The 24,849-nt window shown below is 48.4% G+C and overlaps 1 protein-coding gene across 2 annotated transcripts in view; it reads right to left on the bottom strand.

Annotated features, from left to right (window-relative positions):
• Positions 1-24,849, bottom strand: part of LOC309547481 (V-set domain containing T-cell activation inhibitor 1-like) — a 48,439-nt gene that overhangs the window by 15,219 nt on the left and 8,371 nt on the right. For both annotated transcript variants that reach the window (XM_082247346.1, XM_082247347.1), the window contains exons 2-3: positions 18,137-18,182; positions 8,689-8,802 (exon numbers count right to left, since the gene is read on the bottom strand). In XM_082247346.1, the coding sequence (XP_082103472.1) occupies positions 8,689-8,802; positions 18,137-18,182 (160 nt within the window). The remainder of the gene's footprint in view (positions 1-8,688; positions 8,803-18,136; positions 18,183-24,849) is intronic.

Raw genomic sequence — 24,849 nt, 5'->3', positions numbered from 1 at the left:
TCCAGATGCGATTTTTTTGAAAAAAATGCACTTTTTTTAACTAAAAAATAAGAAAACAGTAAATTTAGCACAATTTTTTTCCATAATGTGAAAGATAATGTTATGCCGAGTAATTAGATACCCAACATGTCATGCTTCAAAATTGCGCATGCTCACAGAATGGCGCCAAACATTGGTACTTAAAAATCCCCATAGGCAACATTTTAAAAATTTCTGCAGGTTACTAGCTTAGAGTTACCGAGGAGGTCTAGGGCTCAAATTATTGCTCTCATTCTAACGATCGCGGCGATACCTCACATGTATGGTTTGAACACCGTTTACATATGTGGGCGGGACTTGCGTATGCGTTTGCTTCTGCGCGCGAGCTAACGGGGACAGGGCGCTTTAATTTTTTTTTTTTTTCCCTATTTATTTTATTTATTATTTTTTTATTTTTACACAGTTTAAAAAAAAAAATGTTTTGATCATTTTTATTCCTATTACAAGGAATGTAAACATCCCTTGTAATAGAAATAGGCATGACAGGTCCTCTTTATTGTGAGATCTGGGGTCAAAAAGACCTCACACCTCACAACTACACTAAAAAAGAAAAGAAAAAAAATTGTTGAAAGAGGAAAAAAAAAAAAAGAAAAAAAAAAAGCGGCCCTTTAAACCGGTTGCTAGGCAACGTCTTTTGACGTAGCTCCAGTCCTCCAAGACCATAGAGTTGAGTGAGGGCCATCTTGCCCTCACTCGACTTCCTGTCTCTGAGGATCCGGGACCGGATAGTTTTCCCCGCTGCTGGCGGGTCCGGTAAGCTGGGAAAACGTCTGGGACATGGCAGGAGGGGGGGGGGGCACCTCTTCCCCTGCACCGTAAGGGTAATTCCGCAGCAAATCCGCCACTGGGACCACCCTTATCTGAAAGCCGACCGCCCGCCGTTTCAAAAAATACCGGGGTTATGGGGGCTATCTGCTGCCATAACCCCAGTATTTAGCTTTTAATGGCCGACGCATATAGTCGTTAGGCGGTCAGTAAGTGATTGCATGTATATGGCAAACAGGTGACGATGACTGATGGGGTGACAGGTGACGATGACTGATGGGGTGACAGGTGACAATGACTGATGGGGTGACAGGTGACAATGACTGATGGGGTGACAGGTGACGATGACTGATGGGGTGACAGGTGACGATGACTGATGAGGTGACAGGTGACGATGATTGATGAGGTGACAAGTGACGATGATTGATGGGGTAACAGATAACAATCACTGACGGGGTGACATGTGACGATGATTGATGGGGTGACAAGTGACGATCACTGATGGGGTGTCAAGTGACGATGATTGATAGGGTGACAGATGACGATGACTGATGGGGTGACAGGTGACGATGACTGATGGGGTGACAGGTGACAGTGATTGATGGGGTGACAGGTGACGGGCGATGGTCACTGATGGGTGACGGGCGATGGTGCACGGCGGTACTGATGGCAGTCTCTGGTGACCGGTGAATTTTAAGCTATGTTCACATGTGAGCGTAGCGATCGTGGGCAGAATCACTGTGATTCTGCCCGTGATCCAGAAATCATTGCAAATTGCGGGACGCCTGTGCGTTGCCCATGATTTGCAATAGCACCCCAAACGCTGTGCGATGTTGCTGCGATTTCCGCCTGCCGAATTGCGGTAACATCACGCAAACAACGCATGACGCCCCAAAGAAGCTCTTGTACTTTTTTTGGGCGTCATGCGATGTTTGCGTGATGTTACCGCGATTCGGCAGGCGGAAATGGCGGCAACATTGCACAGCGTTTGGGGTGCTATTGCAAAAAACGGGCAACGCACAGGCGTCCCGCAATTTGCAATGATTTCCGGATTGCGGGCAGAATCGCGGTGATTCTGCCCGCGATCGCTGCGCTCACATGTGAACGTTATGGGTGTCAATTTCTGGGCACTGATGAGGTGACTGTTGGGTGACAGGTGACATTGGGGGGGGCTGAGGACTGTGTGGGGGGACCTTTATTAGTGTGATTTTACTTTTACATGTGTACAGAGCAGTAACTCACTATTTCTAGCTCTTCTCCCCTCACACTGGAAGCTGTATGAGGAGAGAAGAGCTAGTAACACTGAGTTACTGCTCTTTGTTTACATTTTGTGATCGGCTGTGAATGGATTCACAGCCGATCACATAGTAAACAGTCACTGTCAGTGACTGTTTACTACCGCCGGTGACAGCTGTGTTCCTACGGAACACAGTGCCACCGAAATGACCGCGCTGCGCGCTCCCGATCGCGCATGCGCGGTCATCTCCCGGCCGCCTCCATTGTGATCGGCTGTGTCATTGGAACACAGCCGATCACGTGGGAAACAGCCACGCCCAGTGGCTGTTTCCCCCCTGCCGGTGACGGGGGGTGTCCCGGGGACACCCCGACACCGGCAGTGCACGGCGGCGCGCCCGCGATCGCGCGCCTGCCGTTCATTTCCTGGGTCACGTCATATGACGTCCGCCCAGGATAATAGCCGCACCGTCCCGCCGTCATATGACGGCGGGCGGGCGGTAAGTGGTTAAGGCTCGTACACACTATAAGAAAATTGGGCAAACATTTTCGTCCAAAAAAATTTCGTACGATTTTCGTATAGTGTGTATAGTACTTTCTACAGACGATTTCAGAATGTTCATACGAAAATTCTCAAAGGGACGAACTCTAAAATTTTTCTCGTACGGGAAAAAAAACTAACGAATTTTGTACAAGGAAAAATCAGAAAAGAAAGCCAGTGCATAACCAGAAACCATAAACCACAAAAAAAGGCTTTGTCGTATGAGAATTTTCTTAAGAATTTTCGTTCATCGGTTCCGATTTGCTGTGGAACAACGAGGAAAATCGAACAATCATTCGCCCCAATTTTCTTATAGTGTGTACCCCACTTTATACAGTATCTCACAAAAGTAAGTACACCCCTCACATTTGTGTAAATATTTTATTCTATCTTTTCATGTGACAACACTGAAGAAATGACACTTTGCTACAATGTAAAGTAGTGAGTGTACAGCTTGTATAACACTGTAAATTTGCTGTCCCCTCAAAATAACTCAACACACAGCCATTAATGTCTAAACTGCTGGCAACAAAAGTGAGTACACCCCTAAGTGAAAATGTCCAAATTGGGCCCAATTAGCCATTTTCCCTCCCCAGTGTCATGTGACGCGTTAGTGTTACAAGGTATAAGCTGTGAATGGGGGGCAGGTGTGTTAAATTTGGTGTTATCGCTCTCACTCTCTCATACTGGTCACTGGAACTTCAATATGGCACCTCATGGCAAAGAACTCTCTGAGGATCTTAAAAAAAGAATTGTTGCTCTACATAAAGATGGCCTAGGCTATAAGAAGATTGCCAAGACCCTGAAACTGAGCTGCAGCACGGTGGCCAAGACCATACAGCGGTTTAACAGGACAGGTTCCACTCAGAACAGGCCTCGTTATGGTCGACCAAAGAAGTTGAGTGCACGTGCTCGGCGTCATATCCAGAGGTTGTCTTTGGGAAATAGACGTATGAGTGCTGCCAGCATTGTTGCAGAGGTTGAAGGGGTGGGGGGTCAGCCTGTCAGTGCTCAGACCATACGCCGCACACTGCATCAAATTGGTCTACATGGCTGTCATCCCAGAAGGAAGCCTCTTCTAAAGATGATGCACAAGAAAGCCCGCAAACAGTTTGCTGAAGACAAGCAGACTAAGGACATGGATTACTGGAACCATCTCCTGTGGTCTGATGAGACCAAGATAAACTTATTTATTTCAGATGGTGTCAAGTGTGTGTGGGGGCAACCAGGTGAGGAGTACAAAGACAAGTGTGTCTTCCTACAGTCAAGCATGGTGGTGGGAGTGTCATGGTCTGGGGCTGCATGAGTGCTGCCGGCACTGGGGAACTACAGTTCATTGAGGGAACCATGAATGCCAACATGTACTGTGACATACTGAAGCAGAGCATGATCCCCTCCCTTCAGAGACTGGGCTGCAGGGCAGTATTCCAACATGATAACGACTCCAAACACACCTCCAAGACAACCACTGCCTTCCTAAAGAAGCTGAGGGTAAAGTTGACCAATCATGTCTCCAGACCTAAACCCTATTAAACATCTGTGGGGCATCCTCAAACGGAAGGTGGAGGAGCGCAAGGTCTCTAACATCCACCAGCTCTGTGATGTCATCATGGAGGAGTGGAAGAGAACTCCAGTGCCAACCTGTGAAGCTCTGGTGAACTCCATGCCCAAGAGGGTTAAGGCAGTGCTGGAAAATAATGGTGGCCACACAAAATTTTGACCCTTTGAGCCCAATTTGGACATTTTAACTTAGGGGTGTACTACTCAACTGTATATACTGTATAGAGAGTGCTGCACTTTATTGGATACTGTATTCGCTGTTTGAATTTGTTGGCAACAAATTGTGTAAGCGGCTACTAGTATTTAGAGACCCAAGGGCCGGTGTGTGCAGAATATTTTTGGCTACTATACATATGCATATATATATATACACACCTTCCTTTGCATATCTTTCAGCCAAGTTTGCCCATTTTTATTTCTGTCACACATGATGATAAGGTTATAATATCAGTGCCGTTCTCAGCAGCATTGCACTGTGAGACCAGGACAAGGTGATAAAGCATCCCAAAGAAATGATATAATTAAAATCTGGAACTGGACTTTAAATCCCATCCCCAGATTTTCTTGGCTGCTAAAGTGGCCAGAGAAGGAGCCGATCGGACCGGTCTCGCTGTGATCGACTGCATGGGCTAACTTTACTGTTTTAGTTAGTTTATGAAAGTATTTTTTTTTTAAAATTGCGTTTAACCACTTACGGACCGCCCCCTGCAATTTTACGTCACTATTTTGACGTTAAATACCAACATAGCAGCCATAACCGTGGTATTTTTTTTTACAGGGCAGGCGGACCTCTTTCAAATAACAGTGGTCCCAGCAGCAAATTTACCGTGGGATCACTTTTATGTGCGGCAGGAGAGGTGCCTCCCCCCCCCTCCACCTCTTCCTGGTCGTTTTTCCGAACTTACCGAAGCCGTCGGCAGGGCTGCTGTTAGAAATCACAGCCCCCCCCCCCCCCGCCCCCAAATATATCAAGCCAATGTTTGCACTAAAAATACACAAAAATCATTATAAGCGGACACAAACATAACTGAGAACCTGTGTGAATTATGCCTTTTTAATTGTTTTTTACATAAAAAAAAGATATATATATATATATAATTTTATTTTAAAAATGTTTTTTAAATGTTACAATTATTTTATTATACAATTATTAAAAATTATTCATTACAATGTTTAACCACTTGCCGACCAGTCACGTTGACTGTACTTCGGCAAAGTGGCTCGTTATCGTCCACTAAGTGGCTCGTGGACTCCTCCTCTTGTGGGCAGCGCGCGCGCGCGCCGCCGGAGGCTCGCTCCCTCTGTATTCAGTCACAGTGGGAGTCGGGCCAGGGGAGGAGCGGCGGTGATCACCGCCACTCTTCCCCGATCGCCGGGGATCGAGTCTGGAGATCCGCCCGCTTGTGTAAACAGAGTGGGCGGATCTCCTAAGAGACAGACAGGGTCAGATTGCAGGATTCAGCATAGCTCAACATGCGATCTGTCCCTGTGTCACTCAGTCCCCTCCCCCCACACACGTTATTAAGCACCAGGCATACATTAACCCCTCCCTCTCCAATAAAATTAACCCCTTCCCTGCCAGTGTCATTTTTACAGTAACAGTGCATATGTATAGCACTGATTACTGTAGTAATGTCACTGGTACCCCCAAAAGTGTCAAAAATGTCAGTCAAGGGTCCGATCTGTCCGCCGCAATGTCGCAGTCCCGAAAAAAAAAAATCGCAGATCGCCGCCATTACTCGTTAAAAAAAAAAAACCACCAAAAATGACAGAAATCTTTCCCTTAGTTAGTAAACGCAATAACTTTTGCGCAAACCAATCAAAATACGCTTATTGCTTATTTCTATTACAAGCGATGTTTACATTTCTTGTAATAGGAATAAAAGTGATCTTTTTTTTTTTTGTAAAAAAAAAAGTGCAGAAGCGAACGCATGCGCAAATCGCACCCACATATGTAAACGGTGTTCAATCCACACATGTGAGGTATCGCCGCGATCGTTAGAGTGAGAGAAATAATTCTAGCCCTAGACCTCCTCTGTAACTCTAAACTGGTAACCTCTAGAAAGTTTTTAAACGTAGCCTATGGAGATTTTTAAGTGCCAATGTTTGTCGCCATTCCACAAGCATGTGCAATTTTGAAGCATCACATGTTGGGTATCTATTTACTCAGAGTAACATTATCTTACACATTATAGAAAAATTGGGCTAACTTTACTGTTTTCTTATTTCTTAATTCAAAAAAGTGTATTTATAAAAAAAAAAAAAAATGTGTTTGTAAGACCGCTGGGCAAATACGGTGCGACATAAAGTATTGCAACAATCTCCATTTTATTCTTTAGGGTCTCTGCTAAAAAAAATATATATATATATATATATATAATGTTTGAGGGTTCTAATTGATTTTCTAGCAAAAAATACTGATTTTAACTTGTAAACAAAAAGTGTTAGAAATAGGCCTGGTCCTTAAGTGGTTAAAAAGAGCTGTGCAAATACCGTGTGACATAATGATGTTTGGGGGTTCTAAGTAATTTTTTGGGCAAAAAAAAAGTAGATTTTCAATCAGTGTCAGAATAGGCTTGGTAAGGAGGTGGTTAACATGGACCCGTTTCTATTATGTTTTTAAACAGTGTTTTGTGTATTTTTAACTATTTACTATAATAAATGTTATACTTTTTACCTTTTCTTTTTTCTAATGGTGCCTTAAAAATGCCTATTTTTTTGCTATTTTTCTTAATCCTGGGATGTGGTGCTGCTGTTGAACCAGGTTGGGCGATCCGTGTTATTTCCATGTTATGGTATTTTATTTGATATTTAGCAGCCATTTCCTATGCTTAAGCTATACAGTATGCAGGGGCGTAGATACAGGGGTTGCAGGGGTTGCAATTGCAACCGAGCCCCATGCTCCAGGGGGCTGTGCGGCTCCCCTGTACACCTGGATGGGGAGTAGCATGTAGAGCAGGGGTGGGGAACCTGCGGCCCGCACAATTGTTGCGTCCCCCCCCCCCCCCGTGCCGCTGTGTCAGAAGGAGCTGATGGCTCCATCCTGAAAGTGCAAATCTCAGAAAAGGGTGGACCCAGGGCGCAGAGCAGTGCGCCCCGAGCCCACCCATTTGTGTGACAATAGCGAATGAAAATTTGCTATTGTCACACGGATCCTCCCCCTGGCCAATCAGAAAGCGGGTTAGAGACCCACTTCCTGATTGGCCGAAACACATGCCATTGGTCGAGGAGTAGGCAGGAGAACTCGAGGAGAAGCCGCTGCTGCAGGTAAGTGCACCGGCTTTCTGCATTAAAAGGGGGCACGCTGTGGTCAGTCTGCATTGAAAGGGGGCACTCTGTGGTCAGTCTGCATTGAAAGGGGGCACGCTGTGGTCAGTCTGCATTGAAAGGGGGCACGCTGTGGTCAGTCTGCATTGAAAGGAGGGGGCACGCTGTGGTCAGTCTGCATTGAAAGGGGGCACGCTGTGGTCTCTCTGCATTGAAAGGGGGCACGCTGTGGTCAGTCTGCATTGAAAGGGGGCACGCTGTGGTCAGTCTGCATTGAAAGGGGGCACGCTGTGGTCAGTCTGCATTGAAAGGAGGGGGCACGCAGTGGTCAGTCTGCATTGAAAGGGGGCACGCTGTGGTCAGTCTGCATTGATGGGGGCACGCTGTGGTCAGTCTGCATTGAAAGGGAGCACACTATACCTTGATTACTGAAGGCCCCTTTCACACTTTTGTGGCCTCAAAGTCACGCAATTTTTACAGCGTTTTTTGCCGCAAAGCAATGCTTATTACATTTATGCATACATTCATTTTGTACGGCCCCCGAATGATGTTACAAAAATCCAAATGGCCCTTGGCAGAACAAATGTTCCCCACCCCTGATGTAGAGAAATCACTGTCCCCCTTTTTCCTCCTGTTGCTGCAGGAGGAAAATGGAGGAGATTGGTTCCTCTGTATGCTGCCCCCTGCCACTCTTTCTATCCAGTTCACTTGTGTTCTGTGTCTCTCGGCCCCTGTGTGCTCCCCTGCCCCCCCCCCCCACTGTGCCCCCTCCCCTCTCCTGCCGGCTGCTGCAGGGGATGTGTGAAAATACAGAACCAGGAAGGGGTCGGTAAATATGTAATTTACCAGCTCCTTCCTTTTCTGAATGGACAGAGTTATAGTCAGTCACATTGTAAAAAAAAAAAATAAAATCATAAAATAATACAATTAAAATACCAAACAATAAAAACTACCGACACCAGTGGGTGAACTTCCAGGATCGCAAAGGTCACACTTGCGACCGGGCCCTGGCATTCCACCACCATGGGGAGGCCCCAAGATGGCAGGAAGGGGGCCCACTGCAGAACTTGTGAAAGGGTCCCGCTGCGGGACCATAATAAAGGGCCCGCAACGAGAGTAAAGGGCCCCAGGATCAGTAGGAAGAGCCCCAGGCTTGAAGTAAAGGGCCCCGGGCCAGGGGTCCGGGGGGCCCTTCATGGTTTCTTGCACCGGGGGCCCTGAAGGTTCTAGTTACACCTCTGACAGTATGGACTCTTAATGAGCAGGACTAAGAATAATCTTACCATCATCTTCACCACTGAATCCAGTTAGCCTCTCAATGTGCTTGTTGGCTGTCAGAATCTCTGTGCCGTCATCCACAAGGGAGCCATTCGATGAGGGAGAGAAATCATTTTCTTCTGTTGAGTAAAACGAAAAGATATTTCATTAAAGAGAAGATGTAATGCAGGCAGATCACGGATGGGGGGAGGGGCGGCAGGGTTCCGAAAACATCACAGCACCCTGCCTCAGTCCTCCTCCCAGGAGCCCTCAGTCCTTATGCAAGCAATAAGCTGGATCTTGGGAAGAGCTGTGCAAATTTCCATAGGGTGTGCTGGGTGTGCCTGGGTACACCCTAATCACCCCATGTGAATACCTCCCAAGTGCCCTAGATTGAGTGGGACCATCCTGAGATTTAAATTAAATCCTGGTGTCCCTCCAATCCTTGCTGAATTGCAGACCTGTTTCGGCACTTGGCTTTTAGCTTCTGCGTCTCCCCTGCAGCTGCGCTTGTCACAGTGCTTGTTTATTCCAGGGAGGGGGCGGGTAGTAAAGGGCCGGCACAGGGAGTAGAGAGGCAGGGCTGTGATTGAGAGTGATTGCCTTTGTATGGGAAGGGGGCAGGGCTAAAGGCCGGTGCAGCAGTGTGGGTGGGGCTACAAGCCAATCATAGCCCTTCCTCCTACTCACTATGCTGTCGTTTTGTACCCGCCCCCTCTCTGACATAAACAAACAGTGTTTCCTCTGTAGCTGCCTTTTACATGCACAGCTGCAGGGGAGACACAGAAAGAGGATTCTGTTATGTCTGTTCTTCTCCCTGGGACTATTCATAGTACTCGGGGTAATGCAGCTTTGGCTCTTCTCTGCCCTCTCCTATGCCCTGGTACAGTGGGCAGGGCTATGAACAGCTGTAATTTAGCTTTAAGGAATAGGAGAAGATCCAAAGCTGTAGTACCCTTAGTAATGTGCCAAGTCCAGGGATAAGGTGAACACAGCTAAGCAATGCAGAGGTGAGACAGAGGGTCACTTACTACTGAACTCTGTGACACCACTGACCTCTGAACTCCTAATCACTTAGTAATAACCTCCAAACTCTGCCACACTTGGTAATGACCTCTAAACTCCACCTCACTTAACACTGACCTCTGAACCCTGCAACACTTAGCTCTGACCTCTGAACTCTGTCACACTTAACAGTGACCTCTGAACTATGCCGCTCTTAACAGTGACCTCTAAACTCCGTCTCACTTAGCACTGACCTCTAAACTCCGCCTCACTTAGCACTGACCTCTGAACTCGACCGCACTTAGTATTGACCTTTGAACTCTTCCACACTTAACAGTGACCTCTGACCTCTGCTACATTTAACAGTGACCTCTGAACTCTGCCTCACTTAGCACTGAGCTCTGAACTCTGTATCACTTAGCACTGAGCTCTGAACTCTGCATCACTTAGCACTGACCTCTGAACTCTGCATCACTTAGCACTGACTTTTGAACTCTGCATCACTTAGCACTGACCTCTGGACTCTGCATCACTTAGCACTTAGCTCTGAACTCTGCATCACTTAGCACTGAGCTCTGAACTCTCCATCACTTAGCACTGACCTCTGGACTCTGCATCACTTAGCACTGACCTCTGGATTCTGCATCACTTAGCACTGACCTCTGGACTCTGCATCACTTAGCACTGACCTCTGGACTCTGCATCACTTAGCACTTAGCTCTGAACTCTGCATCACTTAGCACTGACCCCTGGACTCTGCATCACTTAGCACTGAGCTCTGGATTCTGCATCACTTAGCACTGACCTCTGGACTCTGCATCACTTAGCACTGACCTCTGAACTCTGCATCACTTAGCACTGACCTTTGGACTGTGCATCACTTAGCACTGACCTCTGAACTCTGCATCACTTAGCACTGACCTCGGAATTGTCCATCACTTAGCACTGACCTCTGAATTCTGTCACACTTAGACTGACCTCTGAACTCTGCATCACTTAGCACTGACCTCTGAACTCTCCATCACTTAGCACTGACCTCTGAACTCTCCATCACTTAGCACTGACTTCTGAACTCATCACTTAGCACTGACCTCTGAACTCTGCCACACATAACACTGACCTCTGAACTCTGTCTCACCTAGCACTGACCTCTGAACTCTGCCGCACTTAGCACTGACCTCTGAACTCTGCCACACTTAGCACTGACCTCTGAACTCTTCCGCACTTAGTACTGACCTCTGAACTCTGCCACACTTAGCACTGACCTCTAAACTCTGCATCACTTAGCACTGACCTCTAAACTCTCCATCACTTAGCACTGACCTCTGAATTCTGTCACACTTAGACTGACCTCTGAACTCTGCATCACTTAGCACTGACCTCTGAACTCTGCATCACTTAGCACTGACCTCTGAACTCTGCATCACTTAGGTCTGACCTCTGAACTCTGCCTCACTTAGTTCTGACCTCTGAACTCTGGCTCACTTAGCACTGACCTCTGAACTCTCCATCACTTAGCACTGACCTCTGAACTCTCCATCACTTAGCACTGACCTCTGAACTCTGCATCACTTAGCACTGACCTCTGAACTCTGCCTCACTTAGCGCTGACCTCTGAACTTTCCATTCTTTAGCACTGACATCTGAACTCTCCATTCGTTAGCACTGACCTCTGAACATTGCCTCCCTTAGTTCTGACCTCTGAACTCTGCCTCACTTAGTTCTGGCCTCTGAACTCTGCCTCACTTAGCTCTGACCTCTGAACTCTGCCTCACTTAGCTCTGACCTCTGAACTCTGCCTCACTTAGCTCTGACCTCTGAACTCTGCCTCACATAGCACTGACCTCTGAACTCTGCATCACTTAGCACTGACCTCTGAACTCTCCATCACTTAGTTCTGACCTCTGAACTCTGCCTCACTTAGCACTGACCTCTGAACTCTACATCACTTAGGTCTGACCTCTGAACTCTACATCACTTAGGTCTGACCTCTGAACTCTGCCTCACTTAGTTCTGACCTCTGAACTCTGCCTCACTTTGCACTGACCTCTGAACTCTCCATTCGTTAGCACTGACATCTGAACTCTCCATTCGTTAGCACTGACCTCTGAACACTGCCTCCCTTAGTTCTGACCTCTGAACTCTGCCTCACTTAGTTCTGGCCTCTGAACTCTGCCTCACTTAGCTCTGACCTCTGAACTCTGCCTCACTTAGTTCTGACCACTGAACTCTGCCTCACTTAGCTCTGACCTCTGAACTCTGCCTCACTTAGCTCTGACCTCTGAACTCTGCCTCACTTAGCTCTGACCTCTGAACTCTGCCTCACATAGCACTGACCTCTGAACTCTCCATCACTTAGCACTGACCTCTGAACTCTGCATCACTTAGCACTGACCTCTGAACTCTCCGTCACTTAGTTCTGACCTCTGAACTCTGCCTCACTTAGCATTGACCTCTGAACTCTACATCACTTAGTTCTGACCTCTAAACTCTACATCACTTAGGTCTGACCTCTGAACTCTGCCTCACTTAGTTCTGACCTCTGAACTCTGCCTCACTTAGCACTGACCTCTGAACTCTCCATTCGTTAGCACTGACATCTGAACTCTCCATTCGTTAGCATTGACCTCTGAACACTGCCTCCCTTAGTTCTGACCTCTGAACACTGCCTCCCTTAGTTCTGACCTCTGAACACTGCCTCCCTTAGTTCTGACCTCTGAACTCTGCCTCACTTAGTTCTGGCCTCTGAACTCTGCCTCACTTAGCTCTGACCTCTGAACTCTGCCTCACTTAGCTCTGACCTCTGAACTCTGCCTCACTTAGTTCTGACCACTGAACTCTGCCTCACTTAGCTTTGACCTCTGAACTCTGCCTCACTTAGCTTTGACCTCTGAACTCTGCCTCACTTAGCTCTGACCTCTGAACTCTGCCTCACTTAGCACTGACCACTGAACTCTCCATCACTTAGCACTGACCTCTGAACTCTCCATCACTTAGCACTGACCTCTGAACTCTCCATCACTTAGCTCTGACCTCTGAACGCTCCATCACTTAGTTCTGACCTCTGCATCACTTAGCACTGACCTTTTGAACTCTGCAGCACTTAGCACTGACCTTTTGAACTCTGCATCACTTAGCACTGACCTCTGAACTCCGCATCACTTAGGTCTGACCTCTGAACTCTGCCTCACTTAGTTCTGACCTCTGAACTCTGCCTCACTTAGTTCTGACCTCTGAACTCTGCCTCACTTAGCACTGACCTCTGAACTCTCCATCACTTAGCACTGACCTATGAACTCTCCATCACTTAGCACTGACCTCTGAACTCTGCATCACTTAGCACTGACCTCTGAACTCTGCCTCACTTAGCACTGACCTCTGAACTCTCCATTCATTATTACTGACCTCTGAACTCTGCCTCACTTAGCACTGACCTCTGAACTCTGCATCACTTAGCACTGACCTCTGAACTCTGCATCACTTAGCACTGAACTCTGCCTCACTTAGCACTGACCTCTGAACTCTGCCTCACTTAGCACTGACATCTGCACTCTCCATTCGTTAGCACTGACCTCTGAACATTGCCTCCCTTAGCTCTGACCTCTGAACTCTGCCTCACTTAGTTCTGACCTCTGAACTCTGCCTCACTTAGTTTTGACCTCTGAACTCTGCCTCACTTAGCACTGACCTCTGAACTCTCCATCACTTAGCACTGACCTCTGAACTCTGCCTCACTTAGTTCTGACCTCTGAACTCTGCATCACTTTGCACTGACCTCTGAACTCTGCCGCACTTGGCACTGACCTCTGAACTCTGCATCACTTAACAGTGACCTCTGAACTGTCCATCACTTAGCACTGACCTCTGAACTCTCCATCACTTAGTTCTGACCTCTGAACTCTGCATCACTTAGCACTGACCTCTAAACTCTGCATCACTTAGCACTGACCTCTGAAATCTGCATCACTTAGCACTGACCTCTGAACTCTGCATCACTTAGGTCTGACCTCTGAACTCTGCCTCACTTAGTTCTGACCTCTGAACTCTGCCTCACTTAGCTCTGACCTCTGAACTCTGCCTCACTTAGCACTGACCACTGAACTCTCCATCACTTAGCACTGACCTCTGAACTCTCCATCACTTAGCACTGACCTCTGAACTCTCCATCACTTAGCTCTGACCTCTGAACTCTCCATCACTTAGTTCTGACCTCTGCATCACTTAGCACTGACCTTTTGAACTCTGCATCACTTAGCACTGACCTCTGAACTCTGCATCACTTAGGTCTGACCTCTGAACTCTGCCTCACTTAGTTCTGACCTCTGAACTCTGCCTCACTTAGTTCTGACCTCTGAACTCTGCATCATTTAGCACTGACCTCTGAAATCTGCATCACTTAGCACTGACCTCTGAACTCTGCATCACTTAGGTCTGACCTCTGAACTCTGCCTCACTTAGTTCTGACCTCTGAACTCTGCCTCACTTAGCACTGACCTCTGAACTCTGCATCACTTAGCACTGACCTCTGAACTCTCCATCACTTAGCACTGACCTCTGAACTCTCCATCACTTAGCACTGACCTCTGAACTCTGCATCACTTAGCACTGACCTCTGAACTCTGCCTCACTTAGCACTGACCTCTGAACTCTCCATTCGTTAGCACTGACATCTGAACTCTCCATTTGTTAGCACTGACCTCTGAACACTGCCTCCCTTAGTTCTGACCTCTGAACTCTGCCTCACTTAGTTCTGGCCTCTGAACTCTGCATCACTTAGCACTGACCTCTGAACTCTCCATCACTTAGCACTGACCTCTGAACTCTGCCTCACTTAGTTCTGACCTCTGAACTCTGCATCACTTTGCACTGACCTCTTAACTCTGCCGCACTTGGCACTGACCTCTGAACTCTGCATCACTTTGAACTGACCTCTGAACTCTGCCGCACTTGGCACTGACCTCTGAACTCTGCCTCACTTAACAGTGACCTCTGAACTGTCTCACTTAGTACTGACCTCTGAACTTTGCCGCACTTAGCACTGACCTCTGAACTCTCCATCACTTAGCATTGACCTCTGAACTCTGCCGCACTTAACACTGACTTCTGAACCCTTTCTCAGTTAGCACTGACCTCTGCCTCACTTAGCACGGACCTCTGAACTCTTCCACACTTAACAGTGACCTCTGAACTCTTCCACACTTAACAGTGACCTCTGAACTCTGCCGCACTTAACAGTGACTTCTGAACTCTCCATCACTTAGCACTGGCCTCTGAACTCCTCATCACGTAGTAATAAACTCTAAACTCCACCTCACTTAACACTGACCTCTGAACTCTGCCGCACTTAGCACTGACCCCTGAACTCTGCCTCACTTAGCACTGACCTCTGAACTCTGCCTCACTTAGCACTGATCCCTGAAGTCTGCACTTTGTACACAGCGTACCCCGGAACCCTGCACTCTGTACATAGTGCAACCCTGAACCCTGCACTCTGTACACTGTACACTCCTGAAGCCTCCGCTCTGTACACAGTGCACCCCTGAACTCTGCACTCTGTATAAAGGGCACCCTGAACCCTGCACTCTGTATAAAGCGCACCCTGAACCCTGCACTCTGTACATAGTGCACACCTGAACTCTGCACTCTGTGCAAAGCGCACCCCTGAACCCTGCACTCTGTACATAGCGCATCCCTGAACTCTGCACTCTGTACACAGTGCACCCCTGAACCCTGCACCCTGTACATAGCGCACCCCTGAACTCTGCGCTCTATACATCCGTGAACTCCACACATAATGCACTTCTGGACTTATTGCCCATTTAGGATCCTCCCACTGCAATTTGGCCACACCCACCGCTAAATGCCATTCATCAGGGGAGGGCGTTGTTGAGTTCCTGCACCAATTCTCAGAAAAAAAGCCCTGGGTAAATTTATAGATACAACCGGCCCTTTGAGGGCAACCATAATGCTAATGCAGCCCTCGATGAAATTGAGTTTGACACCCCTGCTCTATAGTGCCGGTTCACATGGGTGCGATGCGGGAACCCTGCAAATCCACTGCGGGTTCCCGCATCGCACCCGATTTACAGGCAGTTCACACTGCCATATGCAAACTGCTGGGAGTGTCAATACAAAGTAAATGGCACCCTCAGATAAGTTTGCATATCGAAGTGCGAACTGTCAATTCAGACAGGAATCGGATCGCATGCGATCCGATTCTGGTCCGGCCCAAAAAAAAGGGTCCTGCACGACTTTGGCCCGAATGTGATGCAAATTCAGCCATACAATCTGTATGGCTGAATTCACATCGCACAGACTTCGCATGTGATTTGCAGAGCAGTGCGGTGCGAATCACATGCAATGTCTGACATCACTATAGTGTGAACCGGCACTAAGTGTGTACTTGTCTCACTTCAGAGCACTAAGAGTCATTTCTGTCTGCTGCCTCCTTCCTCTGCTATCTGCATGAGCCACTTCTGACAAGTTTTCCTGACACCATGAGAAGAATGGAGACAGGGGAGGGCACAACCTGTGATTGACAGCCCCAGTCCTGGTCCTGTGTGCTGTGTGAAGGGGGGTGGGGGGGAGTCCCTTTCCTCCCCTACAATCAGCTCTCAGAGCTCTCCTCACTGGTGTAACTTCAGCACCCCGCCCCCTGCTGTTAAGAGTTGAGAGATCCTGTTTAAATTCTGCACTTTTAACAGATGTAGAGAAGAGAAGACGAGAAGACTTCAGATAAACAGGTACAAATTTCTCATCTCTGTGTATCAACTGATGCCCATTATTTCATTGGATTTATGTAAGGGTTTACATCCACTTTAGGTGGAACCTCATGCTAAGAAAAATAAACTAATATTATGGGGATCCCCATGCAAAAATTGGTGTTATGTGAAACTCATGAACATGGGGACAAGGGCCTTATCTCCACATCCCTGCCCTGGTGGATGTAGAGGTCTGCAGGAGGGGTCGTATTGGAATCTGGAAGCCTCCTAAAAAATGGGGGGCTCCTAAATATCCAGCCTTTTGTATAAAAAAAATGCCTCTAAGTGGACTAGGTGGAGCTATGACCTTTGACCTGTGAGCCAAAAACTCCTGACCTTTGACCTCTGGGTCCACAACTCCTGACCTTTGACCTTTGGGGTGAGTGTCAAAACCATTCCTGTGTCAAAACCATCCCCTGTGTCTTTACCGGCAATGGGCAACCCTAACCTCTAGCCCTAACCCTAGCCCTAACCCTAACCCTAACCCTAGCCCTAACCCTAGCCCTAACCCTAACCCTTAAACCTAGCCATAACCCTAACCCTAGCCCTAACCCTAGCCATAACCCTAGCTCTAGCCCTAACCCTAACCTCTAACCCTAACCCTAACCTCTAACCCTAACCTCTAACCTAACCCTAGCACTAACCCTAACCCCTAACCCTAACCTCTAACCCTAGCCCTAGCCCTAACCCTAACCCTAACCCCTAAACCTAGCCATAACCCTAACCCTAGCCCTAACCCTAGCCATAACCCTAGCCCTAGCCCTAACCCTAACCTCTAACCCTAACCCTAACCTCTAACCCTAACCTCTAACCTAACCCTGGCACTAACCCTAACCCCTAACCCTAACCTCTAACCCTAACCTCTAACCCTAACCCTAGCCCTAGCCCTAGCCCTAACCCTAACCTCTAACCCTAACCTCTAACCCTAACCCTAGCCCTAGCCCTAGCCCTAACCCTAACCCTAACCTCTAACCCTAACCTCTAACCTAACCCTAGCACTAACCCTAACCCCTAACCATAACCTCTAACCCTAACCCTAACCTCTAACCCTAACCTCTAACCCTAACCCTAACCCTAACCTCTAACCCCTAACCCTAACCCTAAAGTATAAATCCATCATTGATCTCCTCTTCCAGCAATGTAGGTCCAATGCCAATCACAATGACCGCTGCCCACCATCTGGCAAAAACAAACACATGACAACCCACTGAGATGATCAGCACCTGATAGAACCTCACTGTGAATGACAATTTCCCAGAAAGAAGTTGCAGATCAAATGGATGAAATGTAGTCTTCATGACCATGTTTGGTCAGTGGCCCCCCCCTTCCAGTTAGAAACAAGCTGACTGGCAGCATTCCTTGATGATTGCAGCAACCATTGTTAGTTTGCTGGTATTTTTTTGGAATTCGGATGGCACCCTTGATAAAACCAGATGGCACCGCAGTTGAAAAAAGGCTGCCACAGACCATGTTCCCTTTTACAGATAGACTACATATAATTCTGAAAACATCTACAGATGACCTTAGGATGCTGATGGACACCGGAATAAATATTTGTCTAAATTCCATGTGGATCCATGGTTCTCAGCCTAAATGTATAATATCATGATCAAAAATGACTTAAACACAATCTTTCCTGAAAGAACAAATAATGGAAATACTCAAACAGGACCGGCTGGTTTCAAAAATGTTTCCAAAAATGACTTACCGGCCAGTATGACATTGGCAAAGGCCAACAGAAAAACCAAACCAATCTAGAATGAAAAAAAAAGATACAATGTGATCAGAAGATGAATCGCTTTAGAAATAATAAATCTACAAGCAAGAAAATGTGACATCTACAGTATATACAAGTAAAAGCTAATAGAAAAGCCAAAAAAGCTAAAATGCCTAGCAACAAATGATGCAAAAGATGATAGATTTCTCTTTTAGCTAATAAAAAAAATGCCCTAGTTCAGAAACGCTGTATAAAAATGCAAAAAAAACACGCCAAAATCGTGCAACAAAATGCTCAAAGACGCTACGTTAAGGTGGGAATGCAGCCTTAAGGGCCATACACACTATAAGATTTCCTGAAGACTTTTTCCTTCAGATTTGCCTTTTCTATGTAGTGCAAGGGCCTGCCAGATTGCATACAAATTGAAAGGTTTGACCTCATATTATATGGTTTCGTTAAGTCTAAAGGAAAAAGTCTTCAGAAAATCTTATAGTATGTATGGCCCATTACTGTAAGAGATATTCTGAAGATTAACAGACATCAAAGAAGATGCCTTTTCTGGAACTCTGCAAGAGGTGGGTGGTCTGGATAATAAAACGGAATCCAGAATCATGTTGCGGTTAATCTATGAATGGAACGTTATGAATAAACTGTCTCTCTAGGAAGTTTCGGAATGAACACAGTTACATTACCTCGCAGATTGCGGTTAAATTTAATATGTGACTTATTGTGGTCGCAGAAGTGAGTGTGGGAGTGTAATGATAATATGTGACCACTAGGGGCCTCCATAGCACACCATCTTGTGCTACCGGTAGCTGTCTCATTCATAAACATCAATGTGTTGTGTTTTTGAGAATTCAGTTTTGTTATTAGTCTGTTACTTTGTTATAGGGTGTTTATAATAGAATAGGGAAATATATATATATATATATATATATATATATATATATATATATATATATATACACACCGTATTACCAAAAGTATTGGGACGCCTGCCTTTACACACACATGAACTTTAATGGCATCCCAGTCTTAGTCCGTAGGGTTCAATATTGAGTTGGCCCACCCTTTGCAGCTATAACAGCTTCAACTCTTCTAGGAAGGCCATCCACAAGGTTTAGGAGTGTCTATGGGAATGTTTGACCATTCTTCCAGAGCACATTTGTGAGGTCAGGCACTGATGCTGGGGAGAAGGCCTGGCTCACAGTCTTCGCTCTAATTCATCCCAAAGGTGTTCTATAGGATTGAGGTCAGAACTCTATGCAGGCCAGTCAAGTTCCTCCACCCCAAACTCGCTCATCCATGTCTTTATGGACCTTGCTTTGTGCACTGGTGAGCAGTCATGTTGGAACAGGAAAGGGCAATCCCCCAAACTGTTCCCACAAAGTTGGGAGCTTGAAATTGTCAAACATGTCTTGGTATGCTGACGCCTTAAGAGTTCCCTTCACTGGAACTAAGGGGCCAAGCCCAACCCCTGAAAAACAAGCCCACTCCATAATCCCCCCTCCACCAAATGATTTGGACCAGTGCACAAAGCAAGGTCCATAAAGACATGGATGAGCGGGTTTTTGGGGTGGAGGAACTTGACTGTCCTGCGCAGAGTCTTGACCTCAACCTGATAGAACACCTTTGGGATGAATTAGAGCTGAGACTGCGAACTGTGACATTCAGAGGGGAGGGTCAGAATTTGGTGCATACATCCATCCTCCCTTGTATCACCGGATCAGGCTTCTGGTGGTGGTGTAATGGTGTGGGGGAGGAGGGGGGGTAATAGTTGAGGCTGGTGGAGGTGGTGTAATGGTTTAGGGGAGGGGGAGGAGAGGGGGAGAGGGGGAAGGGGCAATGGTTCAGGCTGGGGGTGGTGGTGTAATGGTGTGGGGGAGGAGGGGGGTAATGGTTCAGGCTGGTGGTGGTGTATTGGTGTGAGGAGGGGGGTATAGGTTCAGCCAGGAGGTGGGGGTGTAATGGTGTGGGGAAGAAGTGGGGTAAAGGTTCAGGCTGGTGGTGGTGTAATGGTGTGGGGGAGGGGGTAACAGTTCAGGCTGGTGGTGGTGTAATGGTGTGGGGCAGTAGTGGCTGGCGCTCAAACTTTTTGGGGGGGCGCAAACAGAAAAATGTAATAGGAATTGCTTTGTGGCAAAAAACGCTGTAAAAAATTGCATGACTTTGAGGTCACAAAAGTGTGAAAGGGGCCTTCAGTAATCAAGGTATAGTGTGCCCCTTCAATGCAGAGAGACCAGCGAGCCCCTTCAATGCAGAGTGACCAGCGTTCCCCCTTTCAATGCAGACAGACCAGCGTGCCCCCATTCAATGCAGAGTGACCAGTGTGCCCCGATTCAATGCAGACAGACCAGCGTGCCCCAATTCAATGCAGAATGACCAGCGTGACCCCTTTCAATGCAGAGTGACCAGCGTGCCCCCTTTCAATGCAGACAGACCAGCGTGCCCCCATTCAATGCAGAATGACCAGCGTGCTCCCTTTCAATACAGACAGACCAGCTTGCCCCCTTTCAATGCAGAATGACCAGTGTGCCCCCTTTCAATGCAGAGAGATCATCGTGCCCCCATTCAATGCAGAGAGATCAGTGTGTCCCCTTCAATGCAGAGAGATCAGTGTGCCCCTTTCAATGCAGAGAGAGATCAGTGTGCCCCCTTCAATGCAGAGAGAGATCAGTGTGCCCCCTTCAATGCAGAGAGATCAGTGTGCCCCCTTTCAATGCAGAGAGAGATCAGTGTGCCCCCTTTAATGCATAGAGATCAGTGTGCCCCCTTTAATGCAGAGAGATCAGTGTGCCCCCTTCAATGCAGAGAGATCAGTGTGCCTCCTTTCAATGCAAAGAGAGATCAGTGTGCCCCCTTTAATGCATAGAGATCAGTGTGCCCCCTTTAATGCAGAGAGATCAGTGTGCCCCCTTCAATGCAGAGATCATTTTTGGGGGGGCGCAAACAGAAAAATGTAATAGGAATTGCTTTGTGGCAAAAAACGCTGTAAAAAATTGCGTGACTTTGAGGTCACAAAAGTGTGAAAGGGGCCTTCAGTAATCAAGGTATAGTGTGCCCCTTCAATGCAGAGAGACCAGCGAGCCCCTTCAATGCAGAGTGACCAGCGTGCCCCCTTTCAATCCAGAGAGACCAGTGTGCCCCCTTTCAATGCAGAGTGTCCAGCTTGCCCCGATTCAATGCAGACAAACCAGCGTGCCCCCATTCAATGCAGAATGACCAGCGTGCCCCCATTCAATGCAGAATTACCAGCGTGTCCCCTTTCAATGCAGAGTGACCAGCGTGCCCCTATTCAATGCAGACAGACCAGCGTGCCCCCATTCAATGCAGAATGACCAGCGTGCCCCCTTTCAATACAGACAGACCAGCTTGCCCCCTTTCAATGAAGAATGACCAGTGTGCCCCCTTTCAATGCGGAGAGAGCATCGTGCCCCCATTCAATGCAGAAAGATCAGTGTGTCCCCTTCAATGCAGAGAGATCAGTGTGCCCCTTTCAATGCAGAGAGAGATCAGTGTGCCCCCTTCAATGCAGAGAGAGATCAGTGTGCCCCCTTCAATGCAGAGAGATCAGTGTGCCCCCTTTCAATGCAGAGAGAGATCAGTGTGCCCCCTTTAATGCAGAGAGATCAGTGTGCCCCCTTTAATGCAGAGAGATCAGTGTGCCCCCTTCAATGCAGAGATTATCGTGTCCCCCCCCAAGACCAGTGCACTTACCTGCGGTGGCAGCAACTTCTCGAGTCTCGAGTCCTCCCACCTCCTCCTCGGCCAATGGCATGGGCTTTGCCTTTTGGCCAATCAGAAAGCAGGTCTAGGACCCGCTTCCTGATTGGCCAGGAGGAGGATCCGTGTGACAATAGCGAATTTTCATTCGCTATTGTCACAAAATGGGTGGGTTCGGGGAGCACTGCTCTGCGCCCCGGTTCCGGCCTTTGCTGAAGCCTATTAGAGCCTCTGGCTCTAATCAGGTGATAAAAAAAAACATTGAGCTCCATGCGTCCGGCGCCTCACATGCAGATTAGGGGGCCGGATGCATGGATGGGGGGGCGGCGCCCCTGCATCCCCAACAAACCGGCCACCACTGGTGTGGGGGAGGAGGGGGGGGGGTAATGGTTCAGGCTGGTGGTGTAATGGTGTGGGGGAGGAGGGGGGGTAACGGTTCAGGCTGGTGGTGGTGTAATGGTGTGGAGGGGGTGGGCAATGGTGTGGGGAAGGAGGGGGGGTTACGGTTAAGGCTGGGGGAGTTGGTGTAATGGTGCGGGGGAGGGGGGTGATGGTTCAGGCTGGGGGTGGAAGTGTAATGGTGTGGGGGAGGAGGGGTAATGGTTCAGGCTGGTGGTGGTGATGTAATGGTGTGGGGGGGGAGGAGAGGGGGTGGTGTGGTGTAATAATGGTAACGGTTCAGGCTGGTGGTGGTGATGTAATGGTGTGGGGGAGGAGGGGGAGTAACGGTTCAGGCTGGGGGTGGAGGTGTAATGGTGTGAGGGAGGAGGAATGGGGAGGTAATGGTGCAGGCTAGTGGTAGTGATGTAATGGTGTGGGGGAGGAGGGGGTGGTGTAATGGTGGTAACGGTTCAGGCTGGTGGTGTAATGGTGTGGAGGAGGAGGGGGCGGGGGTAATGGTTCAGGCTGGTGGTGGTGATGTAATGGTGTGGGGGAGGAGGAGGGGGGGGTAATGGTTCAGGCTTGTGTTGGTGTAATGGTGGGGGAATAATGGTTTAGGCTGGTGTAATGGTGTGGGGGAGAAGGTAATGGTTCAGGCTGGTGGTGGTGGTGTAATGGTGTGGGGGAGGAGGTAATGGTCATAGGCATGTGCAGGGGGTGTGCTAGGTGTGCCTGGGCACATCCTAATCACTGAGTGCGGTGCCTATTCCCCCTATTGCTTGAGCCTCCCCCTGTTTTGCACTCCTAAAATGGAGAGTGAGGAAATGTGCTAGTAAATATGCCATTTACCGGCCCCTTCCTTTTCTAAATGAACACAGTAAACACACTCACTCAATGTGTTCATTCATAACTGAAGCATAATAAATTGTGTTTATTATGCTTCAGTTTGTGAATGAACAGGAGAGCACTCAGCACAGAGCACTTCCCATTTATTCACTGTCCAGTGTAGCTGAGGCTGCAGAGAAAGGCATGTGTGTTTGAGCTTTGGGGTGCACACCCTAATGCAATAGGCTGCACACACCTATGGTAATGGTGTGTGTGTGTGTGGGGGGGGGGGGGGGGGGTAACAGTTCAGGCTGGTGGTGGTGTAGTGGTGTGGGGGGGGTTAATGGTTCAGGCTGGTGGTGGTGTAATGGTGTAGGAGAAGGGGGGGGGGTAACAGTTCAGGCTGGTGGTGGTATAATGGTGTGGGGGGGGGGTTAATGGTTCAGGCTGGTGATGTAATGGTGTGGGGGAGTAGGGGGGATAATTGTTCAGGGTGGTGGTGGTGTAATGGTGTGGAGGAGGAGGGGGGTAATGGTTCAGGTTGGTGGTGTTATGGTGTGGGGGAGGAGGGGGGGGGGGGTAATGGTCCAGGCTGGTGGTGTAATGGTGTGGGGGAGGAGGGGGGTTAATTTTTCAGGCGGCTGGTGGTGGTGGTGGTGTAATGGTGTGGGGTAGGGGGGGTAACAGTTCAGGCTGGTGATGGTGGTGTAATGGTGTGGAGGAGGAAGGGAGTAATGGTTCAGGCTGTTGGTGGTGGTGGTGTAATGGTGTGTGTGTGGGGGGGTTAATGGTTGAGGCTTGTGGTGGTGGTGGCGGGGTGTAATGGTGTGGGGGAGGAGGGGGGGTAACAGTGTGGGGGAGGGGGGGGGGTAACGGTTCAGGCTGGCGGTGGTGGTGTAATGGTGTGGGAGGTAATCTCTTGGCACACTTAGTACCAATTGAGCATGGATTAAACCCCACGGCCTACCTGAGTATTGTTGCTGACCATGTCCATCCCTTTATGACTACAGTGTCCCCATCTTCTGATGGCTCCTTCCAGCAGGATAATGCACCATGTCACAAAGCTCCAATCATCTTACCACTGGTTTCTTCACCATGACAATGAGGTCACTGTACTCCAATGGCCTCTACACTCACCACATCTCATCCAATAGAGCACCTTTGGGATGTGGTGGAACGGGAGATTGGCATCATGGATGTGCAGCCGACAAATCTGAAGCAACTGCGTGATGCTATCATGTCACTATGGAGCAAAATCTCTGAGGAACGTTTCCCGCACCTTGTTGTATCTATGCCACCAAGAATGAAGGCAAAAGGGGGTCCAACCCGCTACTAGCAAGGTGTACCTAATAAAGTGGCCGGTGAGTGTATGGGGTGTGGGGGGGGGGGGTGAGTGTATGGGGGGGGAGAAGGGTGAGTGTATGGGGGGTGGAGAATGGTTAGTGTATGGGGGGGAGAAGGGTGAATGTATGGGGGGGTGAGTGTATGGGGGGAGAAGGGTGAGTGTATGGGGGGGAGAAGGGTGAGTGTATGGGGGGGTGAAGGGTGAGTGTATGGGAGGGAGAAGGGTGAGTGTATGGGGGGCTGAGAAGGGTGAGTGTATGGGGGGCTGAGAAGGGTGAGTGTATGGGGGGGGGAGAAGGGTGAGTGTATGGGGGGGGGAGAAGGGTGAGTGTATGGGGGGGTGAGTGTATGGTATGGGGGGAGAAGGGGGAGTGTATGGGGGGGTGAGTGTATGGGGGGGAGAAGGGTGAGTGTATTGGGGGATGAGTGTA

This window comes from Pelophylax lessonae (assembly GCF_965119305.1).
Source record: "Pelophylax lessonae genome assembly, chromosome: 2".
NCBI lineage: Eukaryota > Metazoa > Chordata > Amphibia > Anura > Ranidae > Pelophylax > Pelophylax lessonae.
Note: the sequence above shows the minus strand (reverse complement) of the source record. Positions and strands in the feature narration are given on the sequence as shown.